Consider the following 19,269-nt stretch of genomic DNA (forward strand, 5'->3'; position numbering starts at 1 on the left):
ACACACAGCGTACTACTATCTACATGTCATTGAAACTAAGGCCATATCAGCAACTTTTTCTGGCAATGTGGAGCATTATTAAGGCACTTAACATTCTCCTCAGGTTTCTTAGGTTGATTCCCATTCGTATTCTCCATTATAATCCATTGAGATGGTTTTAAGGGTTTCAGACAGATCCACATTTAGTTGGTTTACTGGTACTGGTTCCACAGGTTCACTCACCTTCAAAGCTAACAATAGCTTGTTCATAATGTCAGTTAGACCAAGATAATCTGATACAATGTAGACTCGCTGAATACGAACCTGCTATTGTTTATTTCCATTCACCAGGAATTATTGGATGCCTCTTTATTAGGAGACATGTGGAGCTTACTGCCAATGGGGCGCAATACTTAATCAGTCGTTTGTTAATCATGATGCAAAAAAACAAAAAAATAGATTAGATTCTGCATGGATTTTTGACATTTTAATTGCTGTTTTAAACACACAGGGGAATACCTCATGCTGTTAAAATGACTTTAGTATTCCTGCTACTGGTAACAACAGAGCTGATCTCCCACGGCTGTCTTATCGATGGCCAAAACGCAAAACCTCCTATCTGCAAAATCCTCTTTTTTGAGAAAAGTAAAAAACACGTGTTGTTTTCTTGCAGAATGCTATTTTTTAAGGATACTTAATGCACAATCCACTGATTTTAGACTTTATTCCTCTCCGACTCAGTATTGGTGCCTTGCAAAGTGCTCAAAGAAGGTTTTCCACTATTTTTTCTGGATCATTTTGCAGGAGGTTTTGCATTTCGGCCATCGTTATTCTTGTTTCTGCTGTCTTTACAGCGATTCAGGGCTGCATGAAGACATCAATATTCTTTCTTTGTGTGCAGTAATATCATGACTCTGTTGTAGCATCTTTTTGTTCTAACTCTTATTCTGTGGCAATACTTCTGCTGGCAGTCTGACGTGTAACTCTGATTGGGTGTGTCTGTGCTTTATACACAATTCAAACACTGGTATTTCTCATATTAAAGTCATGTAGCCTATAGTGAATAAAGCATGATCTGTTCCCCCCTGGTTCCTTGCACAAGTTCCACCAATGTCAACCACATTTTTACACTCTTGCCTTCAACTTTCAATTCAGATGCACTTTGTGTTCCTCCCAGATATATCCCAGATATGTGCTGTGAAATATGAACCAGCATCATTTGAGATTATTAAAAAAAAATGAACCTTGTTCATATTGCTGTGTTTGACGTGCTGCACTTTATACACTCCTGTGAACAAATTGAAGTATCTGGGAACTTAAAGGTGTAGATTACAGAGGTTAAAAAAGAGAACGAGAAAGAAAAAAAAGCAAGTATTTATTTATTTCAGATGGATTTATAACGCATAAAAGAAAACCAGAGCAGTTCACAGTAACAAGCAGCATTCAAAACATCAACAAAAAGCATTGTTAGAGGAACAACGAACCGGCCAGATCTCGCCCCGCCCACCTCAATCCTTGACCAATCCCGTTCGAACCGGTCGTCTCCTAATCAGCGCGTCAAGGCGGCCGTCCAAACTCCAGAACGCAACGCACTCTGAAAGTTACTCAACATGACGATGAAGCTGGCTTACTGGGACATTCGCGGGGTAAGTTAGTCGGGTTCTGATCCGGTGTTTGCATTAGAACCGGGTTCACCAGCGCGCAGCGCTGCGAACGAGCCGTCATTCCCCGAACGCCATTCTTAAGAAGCGCCACTAGAATTTACATCTTTGGTGGAAATGCGTTTCATAATCGTAGTTTTGAAGTCAATATGTTTTAAAGAATACGCGTTTGTGTACATGTTAATAATTGTTACGTCAACATGGTCACCGTCGTCAAAACCTCCACAATCAGCCAAATCGCAAATGTCGACCGACATCTTCCATTCTAAAAAAAAAAAAAGAAAAGAGTCGTTTCTCAGACGCGGTTGCGTAATTACTGAGCCCCGGTGAGGGGGCATGCGGAGAAAAGAAATCCCGAGAAACGTACTCTGGATCCTGACTTAGTTTGTCGGAATTCCGACTTTATAAATCGGGATCCCGACGCGACAGTCTTTCATGTGCAAACTCTCGCTGATACGATATCCTGTCTGCTGTTAAGAAGTGACCGCCTGTCCTTATAATAAGCCAATCTCAAAAATAAAACTCTATAAATAAAACTCTAAAGAAGTTAGGGATGGGACAAACAACGCTGGCGCGTCAGCACCGTGTCCAGTGCGCAAGCGTGAAAGCCCGGGTTGGTGTGTATCGCTTTAACAGAAACCCACGTGACCGGATACAGGATTTGTGTCGTCCGGATGTTCCGCGCCAAAAAGGAAACAAAATGTATCGACTTGTTGCGGGTTCGTTGATGGAGATCACGTTGTTTGCTGTCCCTACTGGAGTTCCGCTTTGCTCCCATTCATGGATCGTTCTCGGAAATGTGTGAATGAATCCATTTTTAGTGTTATTTCATATGATTGAACACTTTGGTTAACAAAATCCCATATAAACATTTTAACTCTGAATTTTATTACACAAATTTGCTATATTTTACATGCCAACTCTTGAGCATTTACACAAACAAGCTAAATTTGAACCCTTCACATGAACAACTTCACTCAGAAAACAAGTGGAGAAAATGATATTATACAAAGATGATCATAGTTTAAGTGAGAGACGAGCAATTGAATAAAGATTAAATATTATTTCACAGGCTAATGTTGGGTTTACAGCATGCAAGTTTTTCCATCTTTTTTTCATTTTGTTTACCTGCAATGATTTTAGATCTACAGCAGAGGTCACTGTCGATAAGGACTTAGTGCAGAAACAAGACCGCAAGGGCTTTTAGTGAAATGCTCCTCTCAGACAGGATGTTTGACTCTACTTGTACTCTAAAATCCTATCTAATAAATATGTTCATCATCATATTCACCAACAGTGTCAACAGTTTGTGTAATGTGTCAATACGCTCCTTTAGGTATCATTAACCCATCACTAATAAAAATGTCCAATTTTTTTTCCAAGAGCGCATCCTCCATTTTGACCCGGAAGTAAACAAATGGCTAGCACATCAGCATAGCTAACAAACAAAAAAAACCAAGTTGTTCACTTTCACGGGGTCCCGAAAAACTAGGTAAGGATTATGGGTAAATTTCAAGGGATTTTGTTTTTTTATTTCTCCTCATGTCCCTTAAGGGGCTCCGTAATTACGTAGAGCAATTCCACTAAACGTTTTCGTTAGGTGCTTCCCGGCCCCTCCAAAATAAAAAGTCACCCACTAGATCTGATGAAGCAAATGGCTTCAGACGTTTGGTGAAATCATAATGTTAAAAAAATGTAAAAATTAGAACTAAACATCTGTTTAATGTGAGACATTTTAATTTTTGCTTGGAAAAAAAACATGTCAGAGTTGCTCTTGATGGCATTAAAGGACTGTGTGTGATGTGGGGACAGTGTTTTATAGACTCTTCTGCGGATGCTGCTCTTGTGAGGAAGCCTTTCAGGTGGTCAAATCTTTTTTAGACTGCAGGTATTCATAGAATATGGTGTTAAATAGGGGGCAAACGGTGTAAATTCTAATAAAATATTAGTTTTTGCAAAACACCATAAATTCAATCATTTCTTCTGATGCTTGTTTTTTCCACTGGAAAACCTCTGCAGCTCGCCCAGCCTATCCGCCTGCTGCTGGAGTACACCGGCACCAAGTACGAGGACAAGTTTTACACCTGTGGTGAAGGTAATGTGTCCACGAAATGGACAGATATCGTTTTAACCTAAATGGAGGCACAAGTGGTCACGTAACGTCATCATCCGACCTGCATTTCTCTCTCTCATTAGCGCCAAACTACGACAAGAGCTGCTGGTTTGATACAAAACACACACTGAATATGTGCTTTCCCAATGTGAGTTTAATTTAAGAATATTCAATCTGAAGCAGGTGCCTTTGAAACTCCGACGTGTAAAGTCACTGTTCTTAACATCTCGCCGTATAGCTTCCCTACTTGGAGGATGGGGAGAAGAAGATTGTGCAGAGCAATGCTATCATGAGATACATTGCTCGTAAGCACGGCATGTGTAAGTAGTACCCACCGCGTTTTTCTGACGGGTGTCCCTTGCGTGTCCTCATACGTGTCCTCATACGTGTGATCTGCTCACAGGTGGCGAGACGGAGGACGAGAAGGTCCGTGTGGACATCATGGAGAACCAGGCAATGGACTTTAGAAATGGCTTTGTGAGGCTGTGCTACAGTGACTTTGTGAGTGTTTGATCATAAATTCAGGAACACTTAATGTGTAATCTGACACCTTGGCCTCGCCACTATGCCGACATCTCATCTGTGATAGGACGGCATGAAGCCAGGCTACCTTGAGAACCTGCCTGACACGCTGAAGCTGTTCTCGGCCTTCTTGGGAGACAGAAAGTGGTTTGCCGGTGATAAGGTATGCCCACCCCCCCACACACACTTATTGATGAATAAAATTGTGAATTTAGGTTTTTCAGTGGGTGGGGCTAATTGGTCCTAAAATCTATTGATGATCTTAATTTCAGCCCTTTTTTGTTTAACTGTTCTTTGCAACAGATTACCTTTGTGGACTTCATCATGTATGAGCTGTTGGATCAACATAGGATGTTTGTTTCTGATTGCCTGGATGGCTTAAGCAACCTCAAAGAGCTCTTGGACCGTTTTGAGGTGAGACCACTCACCGGCTTGTTAGTAACAACACGTCTTACTCCTGAAGTTGAAGATACTAAATGTCACCATGTTCTCGTAGGCTCTGGAGAAGATTTCTGCCTACATGAAATCTGACAGATTCATGAAGACCCCCGTCAACAACAAGATTGCCAAGTGGGGGAACAAGAAAGAGTAAAGGACAATGTTTCTCATCTCGCTGAAGTAATGAAGGCGACGTTCGGAAAAACCAGCGGCCTCAAAGTCACATTGGAGATGCATTTTTCGGTACTTGGTATTTACTATTTCTAGTCGATCTGTGTAAAAGGAACACTGAATCGCATCAACTTTATTTCTGTTAAAGCACTTGAATACTTTTTTTTTACATCTTAAAAAGCTGTCAGATTAAAGTAACTTCTAATAAATGAGTTTCACTTGCTGAAAACAAAACAAAAGACATCTGGGAGTCATTGAATGGAAAATTAAGGGTTAAAGTTAATGCAGAGGAAAAACCTGCACTGTGACTAAATCAATACAGCTGTAGTGTCGATACTTAAAATATTTTATCACAATTTGAAATCTAGACAATTCAAAGTGTTACAGGTAGAGGGAGGCGAGTGCAAGGTAAATTATTTCTCCTGGTGATAAACAACATGGCTTTCATTCCCTGTGCCTTTAACTGACAGCAACCATCCGAGAAACATAAATTACGGCGTTCAAGAATAGAAATACTAGTCGATCACTCGGGATGTCGATCTGTGGAACATTCTGACAAAACAGTCAGTAGCGGCCGCCGTATCGTCCGGACGGTTCACTGGCGAGCTGCAGGGAACAGAGCAAAAGCTTTTGTTGCTTCTAACCTGCGATAACTATACAGTACCTTTATCCTTTGATCGTTACCAGCATGGGGGTGTTACAGTACAGTGGTACTTCTACTTGCGAATTTAATCCGTTCTGGGAGTAGCTTCGTAACGTGAAAACTTCGTAAGTGGAGACGCATTTTGAATGTAAATGCACTAATCCGTTCCAAGCCCCGCAAAAGTATTGTAACGGTTCATGTTTTAGGAGTGTTCATTATTCCTACGCTGCAGAGAGTCCGCAAAGGCATCCAGGGAGGAGGGGCGGGGTGTGTGTGTGGGGGTGCCGCGAGGAGGAGGAGGAGAACGGGAGAGCTGCGGGAGAGCTGCGTAGCTCCCGCAGCTCTCCCGTTCTCCTCCTCCTCCTCGCGGCACCCACACACACAGAGAGTTACCCGTCGTGTGCTTATTCCAGCGTCCGACGGACGCTACATTATGATATTTTTTTAAAATATTAATCTACCTGTTAGCAGTTACTTTTTGTCCTCTTTGTTTACTGGTCCTTTGCGGTGTTTTCTGCCTCGCGTTTCTTGAAAAACTGATCCAATGACGTCTGCTTTTGCCGGCTTTTGACAATCCGCCGGAAATGTGCGAGGCAGACGTCATCATAATGAGCAATAGCCCAACTTGTCAACACTTTTTCCGGGGGACACGAGGGGGACACGAATAGCGTGCTGGGATACGCATACGCAACGGGTTGCCAGGCAGATTTTAGGCGATAGCCAATGGCAGAGCAGCTACGAGCAGCTATTTTTGACTTCGTAGCCTGAAACGCCTCCGTAACGAGAGGCAATATTTTCCCATTTAGATACTTCGTAACCTGAAACTTTCGGATGTAGGGACATTCGTAAGCTGAGGTACTACTGTACGTACCGCTATGGCTGACTTAAAGGCCTGAAGCTGGAAGAAGACTTTGCCTCCTTCCTCTGGGCACGCAGTCTGTATTTCATGTTTGCTCATTCCCAGCAGGAGTTTTCCGGTCAGCACCCCGAGCGTGCTCACAGTGCTGCACAGCACAGAAAGAAACACAGAATGCAGGCCTGGCTGGACTTGCAGGACAAAAAAAAAAACGTCCCTTATCTTTCTGCATAACGTCACTCACATTCTGGAGAACCCTTTGTACTCCAGCCAAGCCTTGACCTCTGCAGATGCGGAGTTCATGTCCAGAGTAACTGGGCCGCGAGTGTCTCGCTGTGAGTGGCAGCACAAAAAACCAACATGGACTGTGTTCAGTGGTCACTGGACAGAGACACGGCTCACTTGACTCACCAGTAGGTCTTCCGCGGGCCTCGGGCCTCTTTCTGGTTCCAGAACATTTTGAGGGACGTTGCCTTCCTCACCACGGCCGTTGCGAACAAGCCACCATTGCCTAGTTTTCTGAATCACCTGTGAAACGCACAAACGATAGAATATGGTTCACTGACAAAGCGAAATGTTCTATGAATTGACATAATTATTTTATTTTCACGGCTACACCTCTGTCATTAAAATTCAAGCTATTGGGAAAATAGCTAAGTAAATCAGAACTCATCACAAACACGATCAGCAGCCATAGAATCAAGTATCACGGTGTTTAGATGTCTGTTCTCAAACCAAAGTGGTATGATTTGAAAGAACAGTCTTCAGTTTTTTGTGGATTATATACTGTATATTTAAATGTAATTCTAAATAACAAAAACAAGCCAAAACATTTAAATAACACCAATAACTCACTTTTTTATTGAGAATTTGATTTGACATACAATATCCTTGCTCATACTTAGGATAAATCTTTCTAAGCCTATCCCTTCACAAAATTTCATCTAAATCTGTTAATGAAAATTTCTTTCTTTTTTTTTTAACTTTCTAACTTGATCTAAATTTGCTTGATACACAACAAAGCACGTTATTTAGTTTGGTTAACACCGAGTAAAATGGCTGTGGATGCATTGTGCTTTTCCAGCTCACCTGAACTACTTCACCCTTAAAGATGCTCAGCTCCTGGTTGTTCCTGGCCATAAAGTCATAAACAACCTTTACGTAAACAGGCTGCTCACTGGGGCTGAAGCACAAGTTGGAAACCAGTGGGTTAAAAGTCCATTTTGCAGCAAACATGACCATAAAAAAGCTGCAGCATGATAACCCTTACTGCACTGGAGGGCGTGTACTCCATGGAGCATTGGTCACAGGCTGCAAAAATAAATGGAATATTATGAGACGGAATAAATATATACTGTATATACACACATAAACTGTTGTATCAGCCTCTGTCCGACCTCAGGTCGGGGTTGGTCGGGTGGGATACGTAGACTGTTTCTTCTGCTCGCTGGGCCATTCTGATATTGGGGTGGGGAGGGCATGTGCTTGGGGGCAGGCAGCTGCCAGCCATCGTAGAACTGTGGAAGGTAAGGTGGGACATCATTTGGCCATCTCGACCTGTGGGGGGTCACAGGAGGGGTAGGGTAAACTGATTGATCAAGAGCCCCTTGAGCCTTGTGTGCCATCACACGGGCCTCAGAGGATGAGAAGAAAGCAGTTTATCCTCTGAATAAAGCCTCTGGTCTTGTTACACGCAATGCAATAACTAGCTGTGCACCTCTCAAATGAATGAAACACCATCTACTGCTGAAGTGACCTCTTCATCCAAAATCTTTTCAGGAAAATGTTGGGAATGTTACCAGGAACAGTTGCTTAAACTTTGGTGACAAGAGATCCTGGATTCTGGATCACTTTGAAATTTTCGGTAACATTGCAGTCATTGGAGCTTCAAAATTTGTTCCTCAGTATCTCGGTTTATTATTGACCAATGTTTCTGGAATTGGACACAGTCATGTAGGGTGGGACTGGGGACCCCTATCTTAGCACCAAATTTCTTCCGGATCGGATGTGAATGCAGATATCGTCGCCATGCGGATTTTTGCCATTTACTTATAATGGAGGAGGGTTTTTTTTTTGCATCTTGTAAAATATGCATTCAAATCACTCACCAAAAATCACAGTCATAAAGGGGTCCGATATGCACTATCATGCAAAATGTGTTGTGGATCTGATCCAGAATCATTCAGGAAAAAGCACTCTTTCAGATTGCTAATTCATCACTTCATCACTAAAATGCTGTGTGGGTCAGTTGTAAGTTGTAATATTGCTGGCTTGGGTCGCCCTACCTGGGGACATTCCAGGTATCGCCCAGAGATTTCCACAGTTGGTCCTCCTCTGGTTCGGTAGCCTGGCTGATCAGCCGTAGGGCCTTGACTGTCAGCAGAGGAGCGAGCACGGAGGGAGGCACGTCTGCAGGATACAGAGGCACAATCTGCAGGGGAAATTAAGCAAGAACTGTCGATTGACGTCCCAGAGAAAAATGTGTGAGAAATCCCTTTAGAAGCGCTCACCGTGGCCAAACTCCCGAAGAAGATGTGGACAAAGTCTGGAGCAGTGGGAGTGTTCAATGACCCATCGAGTTGTCCCTGAAATGTCGAGAGGTTCAGTCGCCGCTACTTTCTGCTGACTTCACGTTATGCGAGCAACACTTTAAACAAGTACTTACCAGCAGATTGAACCCGTATTTCATTTTCTGAAGGCAGGAGATGTATTCTTCAGGAGGTGGAAGTCTGGCAGCTGCAGGAGAAAACACTTGATCAGACACAAACATCACCAACAGCCACCTCTGCCGTCGGCACGCCTGCACCTACAAGAGGCAACTCCTGCAACGACGCAGGAAACAGCAACCCTGGGAACGTTTATATTACCATTTTTCTTTGTCTTAATCTTCATTTTCTTTTTGCTCTTCTTCTCCTGGCGGGATTGGGCATTGACAACAGCAGACACTTTGGTCATGAATATCTCCAAATCATTAAGGACATGGTTAAAAATCTCCTGGGAAAAGGAGCACAGCATAAATCAAATCGTTGAAATGTCCTGTGGAAGCTCTGTGCTCATTTCCACTGGTGGAAACCGTCCGTAGCTAACAGCTCACTGGCAGGACTGACCGTGCTCCTCTCGGCATCATGTTCCTCAACCGACAAAGGGATCCCCGGGATGCTCTGGAATTCCTGCTCAGGAACTATATCAGGACCTGGCATCATTTCCTTTTGAGGGGCATGGACTCGTGGAAGCGGCCTAGTCTCTAAATAAGTTGTTTGGAGATAAAATCAAGTATACTTTACAAAAGAAAAAATGCTGACTCTAAGACACGCTGGACTTAGTTTGGAGCAATAAACTCACTAAAACATTTACAATGAAAGATCTGCTGTACCTGGTTCTCTCATGTTCCACTGTGGAGGTGGGTAGACAGGTGGTGGGGGGGTCCATTCCCGCTGCACAGGACGGGGGGGCTCAGGTTGCCGGAAAGTTCCCAAAGCATGATGCCCGGCAACATTCCCCAGATGAACCCTAAGAATGATCAAGAGCAGACAGCAGTTGATGCATTTTGCTGTTGCCCCCCCCCCCCCCCTTCATTTGTTTGCTTTCTGATATCTGCACCCACGAGAAGCGCACCTGATGTCAGACCGGTCTCTGCGGGCGTCCACTTCGCCACCTGCCAATTGCACCGCCTTATCCAGGTCGCCCTTGATGACCTCCGCCTGACAAAACAGGACTTCTTTGAGTCGACGCTAACAGTTAAGCGCAGAGCTGGGATCTACATCCCAACCCGAGTGCACTCTGGTGACGTGGAACTCACCCCGGTCTCCTCGCACTGGAACATGTAGACCTGGGGCAGGCGCTTCCTGCGTTCCTCCAGGGTTACTGTCAGCAGGGAGTTGTAGGCGCAGCTGTCCAGCACAGCTCTGGTTTGTCTGACGTGACTCAAAGGCAGCGCCTCCAGCTCTGCCTTTAGAGTCAGACCAACGTTGAGATTATTTTTTTTACATTTCATTTACACACCAAGCATTACTTAATGTTTGCAAGTCTAACTTTGCATCACACACAATAGAATGCAGACAGTGGAAGCGGTTAACGGAGCGTACAGATGCAGCATCAAGGTCTCAACATGCGTTGGGGAATGTGCTATATTTGTTTGTATTTCTCTCTCACTTTGTCCACATGTAGAAACCAACCTTTGTCTCAATGTCGTTGAGGATCAGGTATCCTCCCTGAGCCTCCACGATCATCTCCTGGGGCCACAGACGGCCCTTGGCGTCCAGCCTCTTCAGCTTGGCTACGCAGTCGTCCAGCGTCCTCAGCTCCTTGCCGTCCAGCTCGCAGGTGAACAGGTGCTGTGGGGTGAATTCAGAGGAGCATTCGTGCCGGTGTAATGTGCGCATGTCCATGCAAATCAGGATTTCATAGCGTGTTTACCTCCACCCTGACATGAAGATTGTCAGAATTCTTGTTCAGACCGTCAACGTACTCCTTTCTCTGCACTGAAGAAAGAGACGAGTTAAAAAAAAATATTTTAATGCCTGTTAGAATATTGGTGAAAGTAGTTTGGACATGTGATCGTACTGTATATTGATTTTCCACTCGGTCTTAACATGTTTCTCTGCAGCGGAGATTCTTTGAGGTCCTCTTGTAAGAATGTCCATCTCTGCTGAGGGAAGTCCTCCTGTGGGAATCCTCTGAAGTGGAAAATGTGGTCAACAATTAAATGGAAAGAAATGAGGCTTTATAAACTTAGATGTTAATAAAACCATCCTGGTCACCAGAGACTTCAAGGTACGCCAGACACAACTAAGATCACATCAGAGGCGGAAGCAAATGCATACAAATATTAATTCAGCGCATTCATCCTCTTAACCGCTTTGTCCATTACCGGGTCAAAGGTCAACAGGCGAGAGGCGGGGTACACCCTGGACAAACCACCAGCTTATCACAGGGCCACACACAGACAGACAATCATTCACACACGCTCTCTCACCTATGGGCAATTTAGTGCCCATAATTCAGTGTAACCACTTCACCTAATTTGCATGTTTTTGATGGTGGGAGGAAGCCTGAGAACCCGGAGAGAACCCACGCAGACATGGGGAGAACATGCAAACTCCTCACAGAAACGCCCCAAGTCGGTTCCAAACCTGCGACCTTCTTGCTCCGAGGCAACAGCGCTTACCGCTGCGCCACCGTGCTGCCATTTAGTGCTTCAAAACATAAAACGTTATCTGAAAATGACATTTTACTGACCTTGGAGAGTAAGAGAATGGTGCAGTGTGCCCATACATTCTACAAACTTTGCTGGTCTCCTGAACACTTTAAAAAGGTCAGTGTTGTAAGAATCCCTCCGGTCCAACCTGTTAAGAAGGTTGTTTCGTAGATTAAGTAAATTATGCTGGCAGGTTGGACACACACGAATCGCATAAGGTACAAAAAAAACGATCCAGGTGGGATTATTTAAAGATTTTGATGTGAGACTATCAGACTTCTGAAATATAAAATTTAAAAATGTAATGTTGAATTCACAAGCAATAAAATGTCAGTGTAAGACGCCCTGAGCTTTTACTGCTAATCTGACCAATATTTATATTATTGATTTTATTTGACTTAAGCAGTTTTTTCTGGTTCAATGGATTTACCCGTTACTATTGTCACCAGGAGCCAGTTTGTTTCTGTTCAGCCATCAAGTCCGTATGTCCTGACTGGACGTGGCTCAGAATAGGCGGTGCACTGGTACAAAGCGCACTTTAACCTGGAAGCTTCTTCGCCTATATTCAGTAAACCTTTGTTTATTCAATACATTAAATAAACCAGTTGATTATTGAAGTTTCAAGTCAAAGATCCACATACCTCCTGGACTACATGAAGATATAAAATGTTATTTCCTGAAACAGAATGACCATTCTAAACAGTGAGTCCACATTTCTTAAACGTAACCAGGTGTCGAATCACCTCACATAATTGAAAGTTATTACCTTCCAGCGTCAGCTCCGCTCTGGTGTCATGATTCCCTTCTCCCAGAACGATTTTCTACCAAATACTCCTACAGCAGAAAACACCTGTCCTTCAAACACCCTGACTTCCTGCTTGAAGGCACCAAAATCAAAGTGCAACAACCTTACGGGAGTGACGGATCAGGAGGGTTGGTCAGACGTGTCATTTGACTAGGATTGGAAGGCAGCAGGTCTGTGGCTCTCGAGTCCAAAGGTTTAACACTTCACAGTATCTCCTTCAGAGCGCAAAGGTCTTCAGTGACTCACAAAATGTTTCCATGTAATCACCAAGGCCAAGAACAATCTCTTCAGCTATAGAATACATCCACGCCTAAAGCTAAGAAACTAAACAAAATGTCCACTGAAGAGGAAAAACACAAGAAAGCCCACTCGAGATGATTAAGAGAACAATTTATTTTACCATCAGCTGACGTGTAAATACTGTACACACCCATATGAGATCGACAGACGATCTTTAAAGAATAAAGAGTTTACTCTGTAAAGAAAAGTGAACGTCTCGTCTCGGGACGATGAGCGAGTGAATCGTGGATCCTCTCTGAAGACTCCACAGTCTAAGCCGTGGCTCGTGCCCGAGTAGTTTTGGCCAGAGCCTTCAGGTCCGCGACACACTTGGCGATGCTTTCCTTCTCCTGAAAAACACAAACACGCTCCAGGATCAGTTGGAAAACGCTTCACTATCAAGACAATTTGATTATGATACAACTTGGTAAGAAAACAACACTTTTAAAATGGTGACTATTATGTTAAACCAATAATAATCAATTGCAGTATTAGTGCTAATATATCGATTACTAATTATCATTTATTTTAATGGAAAAGAAAAACTTTTACATTTGACCAAAGCCAACAAGGGCAGACGTTTGACAACTAAATGAGAAAAACTACAGATATAGTATTTATTTAAATCAGAAACTCTGATCAAAGAAACCATGACCTCACAAAAAACAAGACCTTTGTTTCCACTACATGGTACCGGCTCTACTCAATTTAAATTTGGTGTCAGGCACTCCTCCATTACAGGCTGGTCATCATAGCATCTCTCCCCTACATATTGTGATCCTCCACCAGTTAACCGACACAAATGTTTGCACCTCCTCCAAGCAGTGGCTGGAATAAATTAATGTGGCTGCCATAGCAACACAGCTGTTATTTTGATAGTCCATACGCATTATGCATTAAAAGTGGTGATTCTCTGCGACCCATCAGTGGTCCGTAGCGTCTCGCGTCGCTTTTCACCCACTGCTCAGATTCTTTGGAACCTCAGCGGATAATAAAAAAACACACAAATTCAGCTCAGGTCTCGCGACAGTCCGACACAAACACAGACCTGCTGAGGAGTAATGCTGCCGACAACACTCTTCTCCACCCAGTTGACCATGTGCTCCTTTTCCATCATCGAGTGGAGGTTCTGCAGGGCGATCTGGTAGTTCAAGCGTCTCATCACCTCATTGGTCGCCATGTGTAGCCTCTCCCTGTAGTTGGTCTCCAACAGCATGGCCACATTGTTCTGGAGAAAAAAAACGGAATCAAAGCTTTCTGTGCAACCTTTCAGAAAATAAACCTGCGTTACACTTCATCCATCCGTATGTCCTTTTTCTAGCCTGGCAACACTGGGTTGAATAGAATAGAATAGAATAGAATAGCACTTTATTGTCATTAGACACGGTGATACAATGAAATTAAGCAGGCTCTGCACAGTGCAAAAAACAGTAAAGGTGCAAAGGTACAATACACAGGAACAGATCAAGTATGAAGTTATTGCGGTAAACACACACACAGCGTTTAGGATAATTACTGCATGTGAAGACGATTGTTTCAGTTGTTATTCAATGTCCGCATGGCCCATGGGAAGAAGCTGGGAGGCAGTCTGGAGGTGCGGGATGTGATTGTGACAAGCAACTAAATATTAAAGTATACAACATAAAGATATATGCAGCCAGAATCGAGTAAACAGACTGTAAATATGTATTTAGAGGAGTATCGACTGTGAAATGTATTTGCATTTCAGTGAAGCAGCCGGCTGACGTGTCGCTTTGACCAATTTATCCAAAGTCTTATTTTAAAATAGATTATTTTAATCACACCAATCACTGCGGATTATTCTGTCAACTCAAGACATTGTTGAAAATTGTACTTGCGACCAACAGAGTTTAATTTATGCAGCACATGAAGCAACACGAAAATATAAATCTGCTTACCCTCTTAGCGTCAAAGATCATTGATGATCCTGCTGTTCTCCACTGCTCCTTCTTCTCCTCTTCAATCGCCTGAGTATATTTGCCGATGCTGACGTCCTTCACATGCTGAGCCGCGGCCAATTTATCCTGCAGAGCGCACAGGATACAGTATTTGTTTTCAGGAAAAGAGATGACCACTGATCGTCAACACGATGCCTTCATCGCACAGCTTGGCTATTACTTTAAACAGTACAATAAAATCCCTTGAGGATGCATTCACATAATTCTATTAACATTAATACAAATAATAATAATAAACACACAGGCAGATCCACAGGGTCGCCAGCTTACATCATTCAGTTTGTCAGCAAAAGCTGCAACGGCTGGACCAAATTTCTTGACAAGACAGACAAGGACTCCGATTAAAACGGCACCGGCAACCGTTTCGTAGTTGATGATGTAGATTTCCTTGGAAAGCATGTAGACGGTGAGGCCAGTGCCCAGCATGTAAGGTCCTAGTGAGGAAGAGATGCGTGTTGAGCTTTCCCGTTAATGACTGGAACAGCGCGTTTCACAGTAAGCGTCCCTTAATGTTCGGTTCTGTGGTCACGCTTCAGATAAGTGCTATTCACATTAGCCCCAACCACCCAGTACCAGAGCTCTGAGCCATTTTATTTTATTTCAATGTTATTGTTTCAACCATTTCTTATTTCTCTGAGTATTAGTTATGATCAACCCTTATATTCTAGCTTTAAAAGTGCACAACGTGATGGATTTAGAATAGGTACTTATTGTTCATGTGTGCATGTCTACCGTTTATGAGTAGCAGCTATAATAACCGCAAGCTACCGGTGATTCTTTTTTCTGGCTACTTACCCGTGACTCCAGTTTTGGGGTAGATGAACTCAAATAATTCCTCTGGGATGAAGCCAAGGCGAACTTTGCCGCCCGTCTCTGGCATCGGGGGCGCCGGTGCCAGACTCTGGGATGATGTATGCAGGCATCGAGACGCTTGGACCAGACTGTGGAACATATCGAAGATCTTTGAGCAGTCTCTGTAATTTATCTGCACGTTAAGTAATTAAAACAAAATGGAATAGCACATACCCAGCTCCCAAGTGGCCGCTACCCTTCAGAGCATTAGCTGCAAACAGAACAGGATGACGTAAATGTAGGGCTGTAATAAAGGTTTGCTATATAATAAAATACAATATAATATAGTATAATGGTTTCAGGAATTGTTATGGTAACATTTGATTTAAATTAAATCACACATGCGGGTTTGTGAAGCCGCTAAACCTTCTCCTAACCCGATGCAAAAGCAACCGATGCTAGCTGTCAAAGGGTGAACTGCTAACGCTGGCGCCTGTAACTGTGGCGTTCCATAGTTTCACTTTGCGTAACATTAGCTAACAGACATTTATTGATAATGCTACAAAAATCAATACCATTATACAACTGCAATAATGTAAAGGTTTAATGCATTGCTCGCATTCACCGTACCTACTTACACCTAGCATTAGCATGTCTCTCATTCAATGTGGGGCCTTCACTTTACCCTTCAGCTTCCCGTTAGCTTTAATCTCCTTTTTCTCCAGCTCGACTCTTTGGTTTTACCAGAGTTCAGTTTTACTTGCTAAAAATGAGGATTTCTACATACCTGAAACACAGAGAAGCCTGGACAACATATTTAAAGGATGAAGAGCCAAGTCCTCGATACACCGGCCCCTTAGCGTCTTCTTTTCGTGCCCTTCTGCAGAGAGCCACAACTATGGCGGAAACGAGATATCCACCTGAAACATCGCGAGACTCGAGCGTTCTAGTATTTTTTTTGAGTTTTCCGAGAAGTGGCCACTAGATGGCGGGGTAAATCGAGATTAAATTGGATAAATCGAGACAATGCAGTCTGCACGATCGTGAGACAGCGATACTGTATTTAGTATTTATTTGTGAACTTCAAAATGACTTGTTCAGGCACTCATCATCATGCACACACACACACACACAGCACCAGCAGTCAGTAACTAATAACTACACCCATTAGTTAATTGTAATGAAGAATTTGATTGTTTTTGTGGAAACGAATTAAAATTTGCCAAAATAAGGTTCACACAATGTTATCAATCTCTCCCTGATTGTTGTGTTTTTATCCCAGCCTGCATGCAGGGGGGAATTGGCTGGGTGTGTGTGTAATCTTGGGGCCCGCCCGTGTGTGTGGCATCAGTTTGGTGCGAGTGGCTGCTGAGATAGAGGAACATATGACTTGGTGGTTCTCTTCACTTCCTCTAAAGTTATGCTGAACAGAAACGGCTACACGTAAAACACTGACAACCCCTTGGATACGGCTGCAAAGGAGTAGGTTAATGGATGCATTTTAAAGCACTTCATGAAGGCATTTCCCCACTAAATGCGATGGCATTATAGGTGAGTTTTATCATGACTTTGTGCATATTAAGCAACGTTTGTCTGCACATTTTCTCTCTACCACCGTGCCTCGAGCCATCAGTGTTAAATGTGATTCTCCTGCAAATTTCAACAACTGCAACATCTGCTCTTCTATTTACTATTAGTACTCTTAAAAGTTCTGCCATGGTAGTGTTACAGAGCCATTACTTCTGTACAATACCCGATTCAGATATAAATTCCATGCCATGATTTCGAGAAAAACTGCACCACCAAGCATCTCCAATGTCACCCTGAGGAGTTAGCATTTTATTTTGACAAAACTGCTCATGTATTTGCAACTTTTCGGTTTGTTTTGTTTGATTAGCATACGCAAGACAAGTAAGATGTCATACTTCGAATACTTGCAGTGTTTTATATTAATAGCATATTATAACGCAGAGCTGGTATGTAATTAATTATCTTTAGATGTATCATCAGAGCTTTCATATTTTATATTAACATATTATAGCTGATAAGTAGTCACTATTATTCCTGCATACAGTATATTCCATCAATATGAGTGGCATTTATTTAACCACCGGAGGAGCTTTTATTCATTCATTCAGACTCCCCTGTTAATCCAGAATACTGCCGCCTGTCCTGTTGCAAATATTTCACTCCCGTTCGCACTAACCGCCCTTCCCGTGTTTGTTAACCCGTGCCCTCTGTGTGTTTTTGGCTACAACTTTCACCTAACCTGCCTGTCTTTGTGTGCCAGGGATCACACCTGCTCAGCCACATTGGGCGTTCATTACCATGGACGCGTTGACTGTTGGTAGACCACAGCGCTCCCCAGTAAAAACCTTTGACGAATTGCTAGAGACCAGAGCGCAGAATCACGAAGACCTGCAAGGACGTAAGAACGCGACTTTATGCCGCAGCCCGAGACAATTCGACTCATTACTAATAAAGAGTGAACTGAAGAAAAAGAGGCATTTGGAATTTATGAGGAGAAGATCTGCGAGTCCAGAGCTGTCTAGTTTGAGGTGTGCGAACCGTTCTTCAAAGTCAAACCCTTCATCAAACACATTGTCTACGAAATGCAACAGCTTCCTCGGAAAGTCAGAGAATCTGCGTGCAATTACTGCGAATGGACATCCAGCGATGAGTTTAACACCCAACAGGACAACTGAAGGCCCCAGCAGCAGTTCATGGGTAAAAGCTGCATCCTCTGATGCCATTAGGAATGTTCACCAGATCTACGGTTCATCTTTTCACATCCGCAGATATGTGCGTCATCTCTCCCCACGTGCACAGGCTTCATTCTGGACAGAGCAGGTACCACCGGCGAGGCAGGGGAAAGGCCAGACATGGACGACAGCCTCCGCCTTAGAGTCAATCCAGCATAGGACGAAGAGCACAGACAAACCAGAGAACAGTGTTAAAGGTAATATTCTCATTTATTTTTATTATCTGCAAACAATGTTGACCAGGGACTATAAACCATATTTTCTTACTATTCTTATATCATTTTTAATACTGTATTTTATATATATATATATATATATTTATTCTCAAAGCTCAGAAGAAAAGCATCAAGACATTCACACAAGCAGAAAACGTTCAGCAAAGATTCTCCGTCCAGCGAGAGGCCGGCGTGCAGACAGAGTGAGTTTCATCTGAATCAGAAACCCAACAAACGAAACGGTGAACACCAAAGTGTTTATCGCCGATAAACTGCAAAGGCTTTCATAGATGAGATGTGATAATGGGATGCTATCTTTTTGTGCAGGTCCGGACTTGTCACAATCAAGGAGTCAGTAAGTGTCAAATGTAACACACTGGCGTTTTAATCTAATTTACACGTGTGAAAACTACGATTTTCCTAATTTAATTACGTTTCTTGTCTCTGAACTCACACAACAGGACGTGCAGCGGTTAGCCGACTACTTGCAGGTAAATCATTCTAAATATCTCATTTCATCCTGAGCTGATTTTTCTTTGGTTTGTATTTGAAAGTAATATCAGTGTTTGTTCAAGGTATCAGTCTTCTGCTGTCTGTTTTCTGGCAGGAGGCCCTGTGGAGAGAGGAGGTGCTGAAGGACAAACTGTCAACCCTCCGGGAGAGCGCCTCCAAACTGACCGACTCCTCTGAACTGATGTGGACTGTAAGTCTCTCCAGGCCCTGTATTGAACACACCTACAGTGTTCATTTTCTCTGCTCTTCTGCGTGATATTACACAGAAAGTGTCTTTTTCACGCATATGGAAGTGTCATATATCACACAGCTGCTACCCCCAGGAAGGCCTGTTTCCGTTTTAG

The 19,269-nt window shown here is 43.2% G+C and overlaps 4 protein-coding genes across 4 annotated transcripts in view; 2 read left to right on the top strand and 2 right to left on the bottom strand.

The window, feature by feature from the left end:
* The first annotated feature begins 1,500 nt into the window (after nucleotides 1-1,500).
* Nucleotides 1,501-5,139, top strand: gstm.1 (glutathione S-transferase mu, tandem duplicate 1). Its single transcript, XM_068745082.1, has 8 exons — nucleotides 1,501-1,625; nucleotides 3,660-3,735; nucleotides 3,837-3,901; nucleotides 3,992-4,073; nucleotides 4,157-4,254; nucleotides 4,343-4,438; nucleotides 4,579-4,689; nucleotides 4,772-5,139. The coding sequence occupies exons 1-8, from the start codon at nucleotides 1,590-1,592 to the stop codon at nucleotides 4,865-4,867; spliced, it is 660 nt and encodes a 219-aa protein (XP_068601183.1). The 5' UTR covers nucleotides 1,501-1,589; the 3' UTR covers nucleotides 4,868-5,139.
* Nucleotides 5,140-5,448: 309 nt separating this feature from the next.
* On the bottom strand, nucleotides 5,449-11,659 carry eps8l3b (EPS8 signaling adaptor L3b). Its single transcript, XM_068752074.1, has 19 exons — nucleotides 11,622-11,659; nucleotides 10,947-11,059; nucleotides 10,800-10,864; nucleotides 10,559-10,717; nucleotides 10,183-10,332; nucleotides 9,999-10,084; nucleotides 9,757-9,893; nucleotides 9,491-9,627; nucleotides 9,251-9,377; nucleotides 9,049-9,119; nucleotides 8,894-8,968; nucleotides 8,669-8,814; nucleotides 7,781-7,940; nucleotides 7,654-7,694; nucleotides 7,473-7,566; nucleotides 6,795-6,911; nucleotides 6,628-6,716; nucleotides 6,399-6,531; nucleotides 5,449-5,490 (listed from the first exon to the last, which is right to left on the bottom strand). The coding sequence occupies exons 1-19, from the start codon at nucleotides 11,657-11,659 to the stop codon at nucleotides 5,449-5,451; spliced, it is 1,980 nt and encodes a 659-aa protein (XP_068608175.1).
* Nucleotides 11,660-12,758: 1,099 nt separating this feature from the next.
* On the bottom strand, nucleotides 12,759-16,327 carry atp5pb (ATP synthase peripheral stalk-membrane subunit b). The gene is made up of 7 exons (XM_068748913.1): nucleotides 16,223-16,327; nucleotides 15,670-15,706; nucleotides 15,439-15,584; nucleotides 14,914-15,077; nucleotides 14,584-14,709; nucleotides 13,713-13,892; nucleotides 12,759-13,014 (listed from the first exon to the last, which is right to left on the bottom strand). The coding sequence occupies exons 1-7, from the start codon at nucleotides 16,248-16,250 to the stop codon at nucleotides 12,937-12,939; spliced, it is 759 nt and encodes a 252-aa protein (XP_068605014.1). The 5' UTR covers nucleotides 16,251-16,327; the 3' UTR covers nucleotides 12,759-12,936.
* Nucleotides 16,328-17,763: 1,436 nt separating this feature from the next.
* traf3ip3 (TRAF3 interacting protein 3) overlaps nucleotides 17,764-19,269 on the top strand; it is a 4,913-nt gene continuing 3,407 nt past the window's right edge. The window contains exons 1-6 of the mRNA XM_068752361.1: nucleotides 17,764-17,993; nucleotides 18,234-18,285; nucleotides 18,593-18,615; nucleotides 18,740-18,767; nucleotides 18,874-18,903; nucleotides 19,020-19,115. Of these exons, the coding sequence (XP_068608462.1) occupies nucleotides 17,764-17,993; nucleotides 18,234-18,285; nucleotides 18,593-18,615; nucleotides 18,740-18,767; nucleotides 18,874-18,903; nucleotides 19,020-19,115 (459 nt within the window). The remainder of the gene's footprint in view (nucleotides 17,994-18,233; nucleotides 18,286-18,592; nucleotides 18,616-18,739; nucleotides 18,768-18,873; nucleotides 18,904-19,019; nucleotides 19,116-19,269) is intronic.

The sequence above is a fragment of the Brachionichthys hirsutus genome, chromosome 2 (assembly GCF_040956055.1).
Source record: "Brachionichthys hirsutus isolate HB-005 chromosome 2, CSIRO-AGI_Bhir_v1, whole genome shotgun sequence".
In the NCBI taxonomy this organism is placed as follows: domain Eukaryota; kingdom Metazoa; phylum Chordata; class Actinopteri; order Lophiiformes; family Brachionichthyidae; genus Brachionichthys; species Brachionichthys hirsutus.

What these genes read in the sequence shown, in the direction of transcription:
- gstm.1 (XM_068745082.1), top strand. Translation starts at nt 1,590, where the DNA reads ATGACGATGAAGCTGGCTTACTGGGACATTCGCGGG. An exon ending in GTTTTACACCTGTGGTGAAG is followed by an intron (nt 3,736 to 3,836) that starts GTAATGTGTCCA and finishes CTCTCTCATTAG; the next exon opens with CGCCAAACTACGACAAGAGC. An exon ending in AGTGGTTTGCCGGTGATAAG is followed by an intron (nt 4,439 to 4,578) that starts GTATGCCCACCC and finishes TCTTTGCAACAG; the next exon opens with ATTACCTTTGTGGACTTCAT.
- atp5pb (XM_068748913.1), bottom strand. Translation starts at nt 16,250, where the DNA reads ATGTTGTCCAGGCTTCTCTGTGTTTCAG. An exon ending in AGCGGCCACTTGGGAGCTGG is followed by an intron (nt 15,585 to 15,669) that starts GTATGTGCTATT and finishes TATGTTCCACAG; the next exon opens with TCTGGTCCAAGCGTCTCGAT. An exon ending in TTGCTGACAAACTGAATGAT is followed by an intron (nt 14,710 to 14,913) that starts GTAAGCTGGCGA and finishes TGCGCTCTGCAG; the next exon opens with GATAAATTGGCCGCGGCTCA.
- eps8l3b (XM_068752074.1), bottom strand. Translation starts at nt 11,659, where the DNA reads ATGTATGGGCACACTGCACCATTCTCTTACTCTCCAAG. An exon ending in GAGTGGAAAATCAATATACA is followed by an intron (nt 10,865 to 10,946) that starts GTACGATCACAT and finishes CTCTTTCTTCAG; the next exon opens with TGCAGAGAAAGGAGTACGTT. An exon ending in AGTACACGCCCTCCAGTGCA is followed by an intron (nt 7,567 to 7,653) that starts GTAAGGGTTATC and finishes CTTGTGCTTCAG; the next exon opens with CCCCAGTGAGCAGCCTGTTT.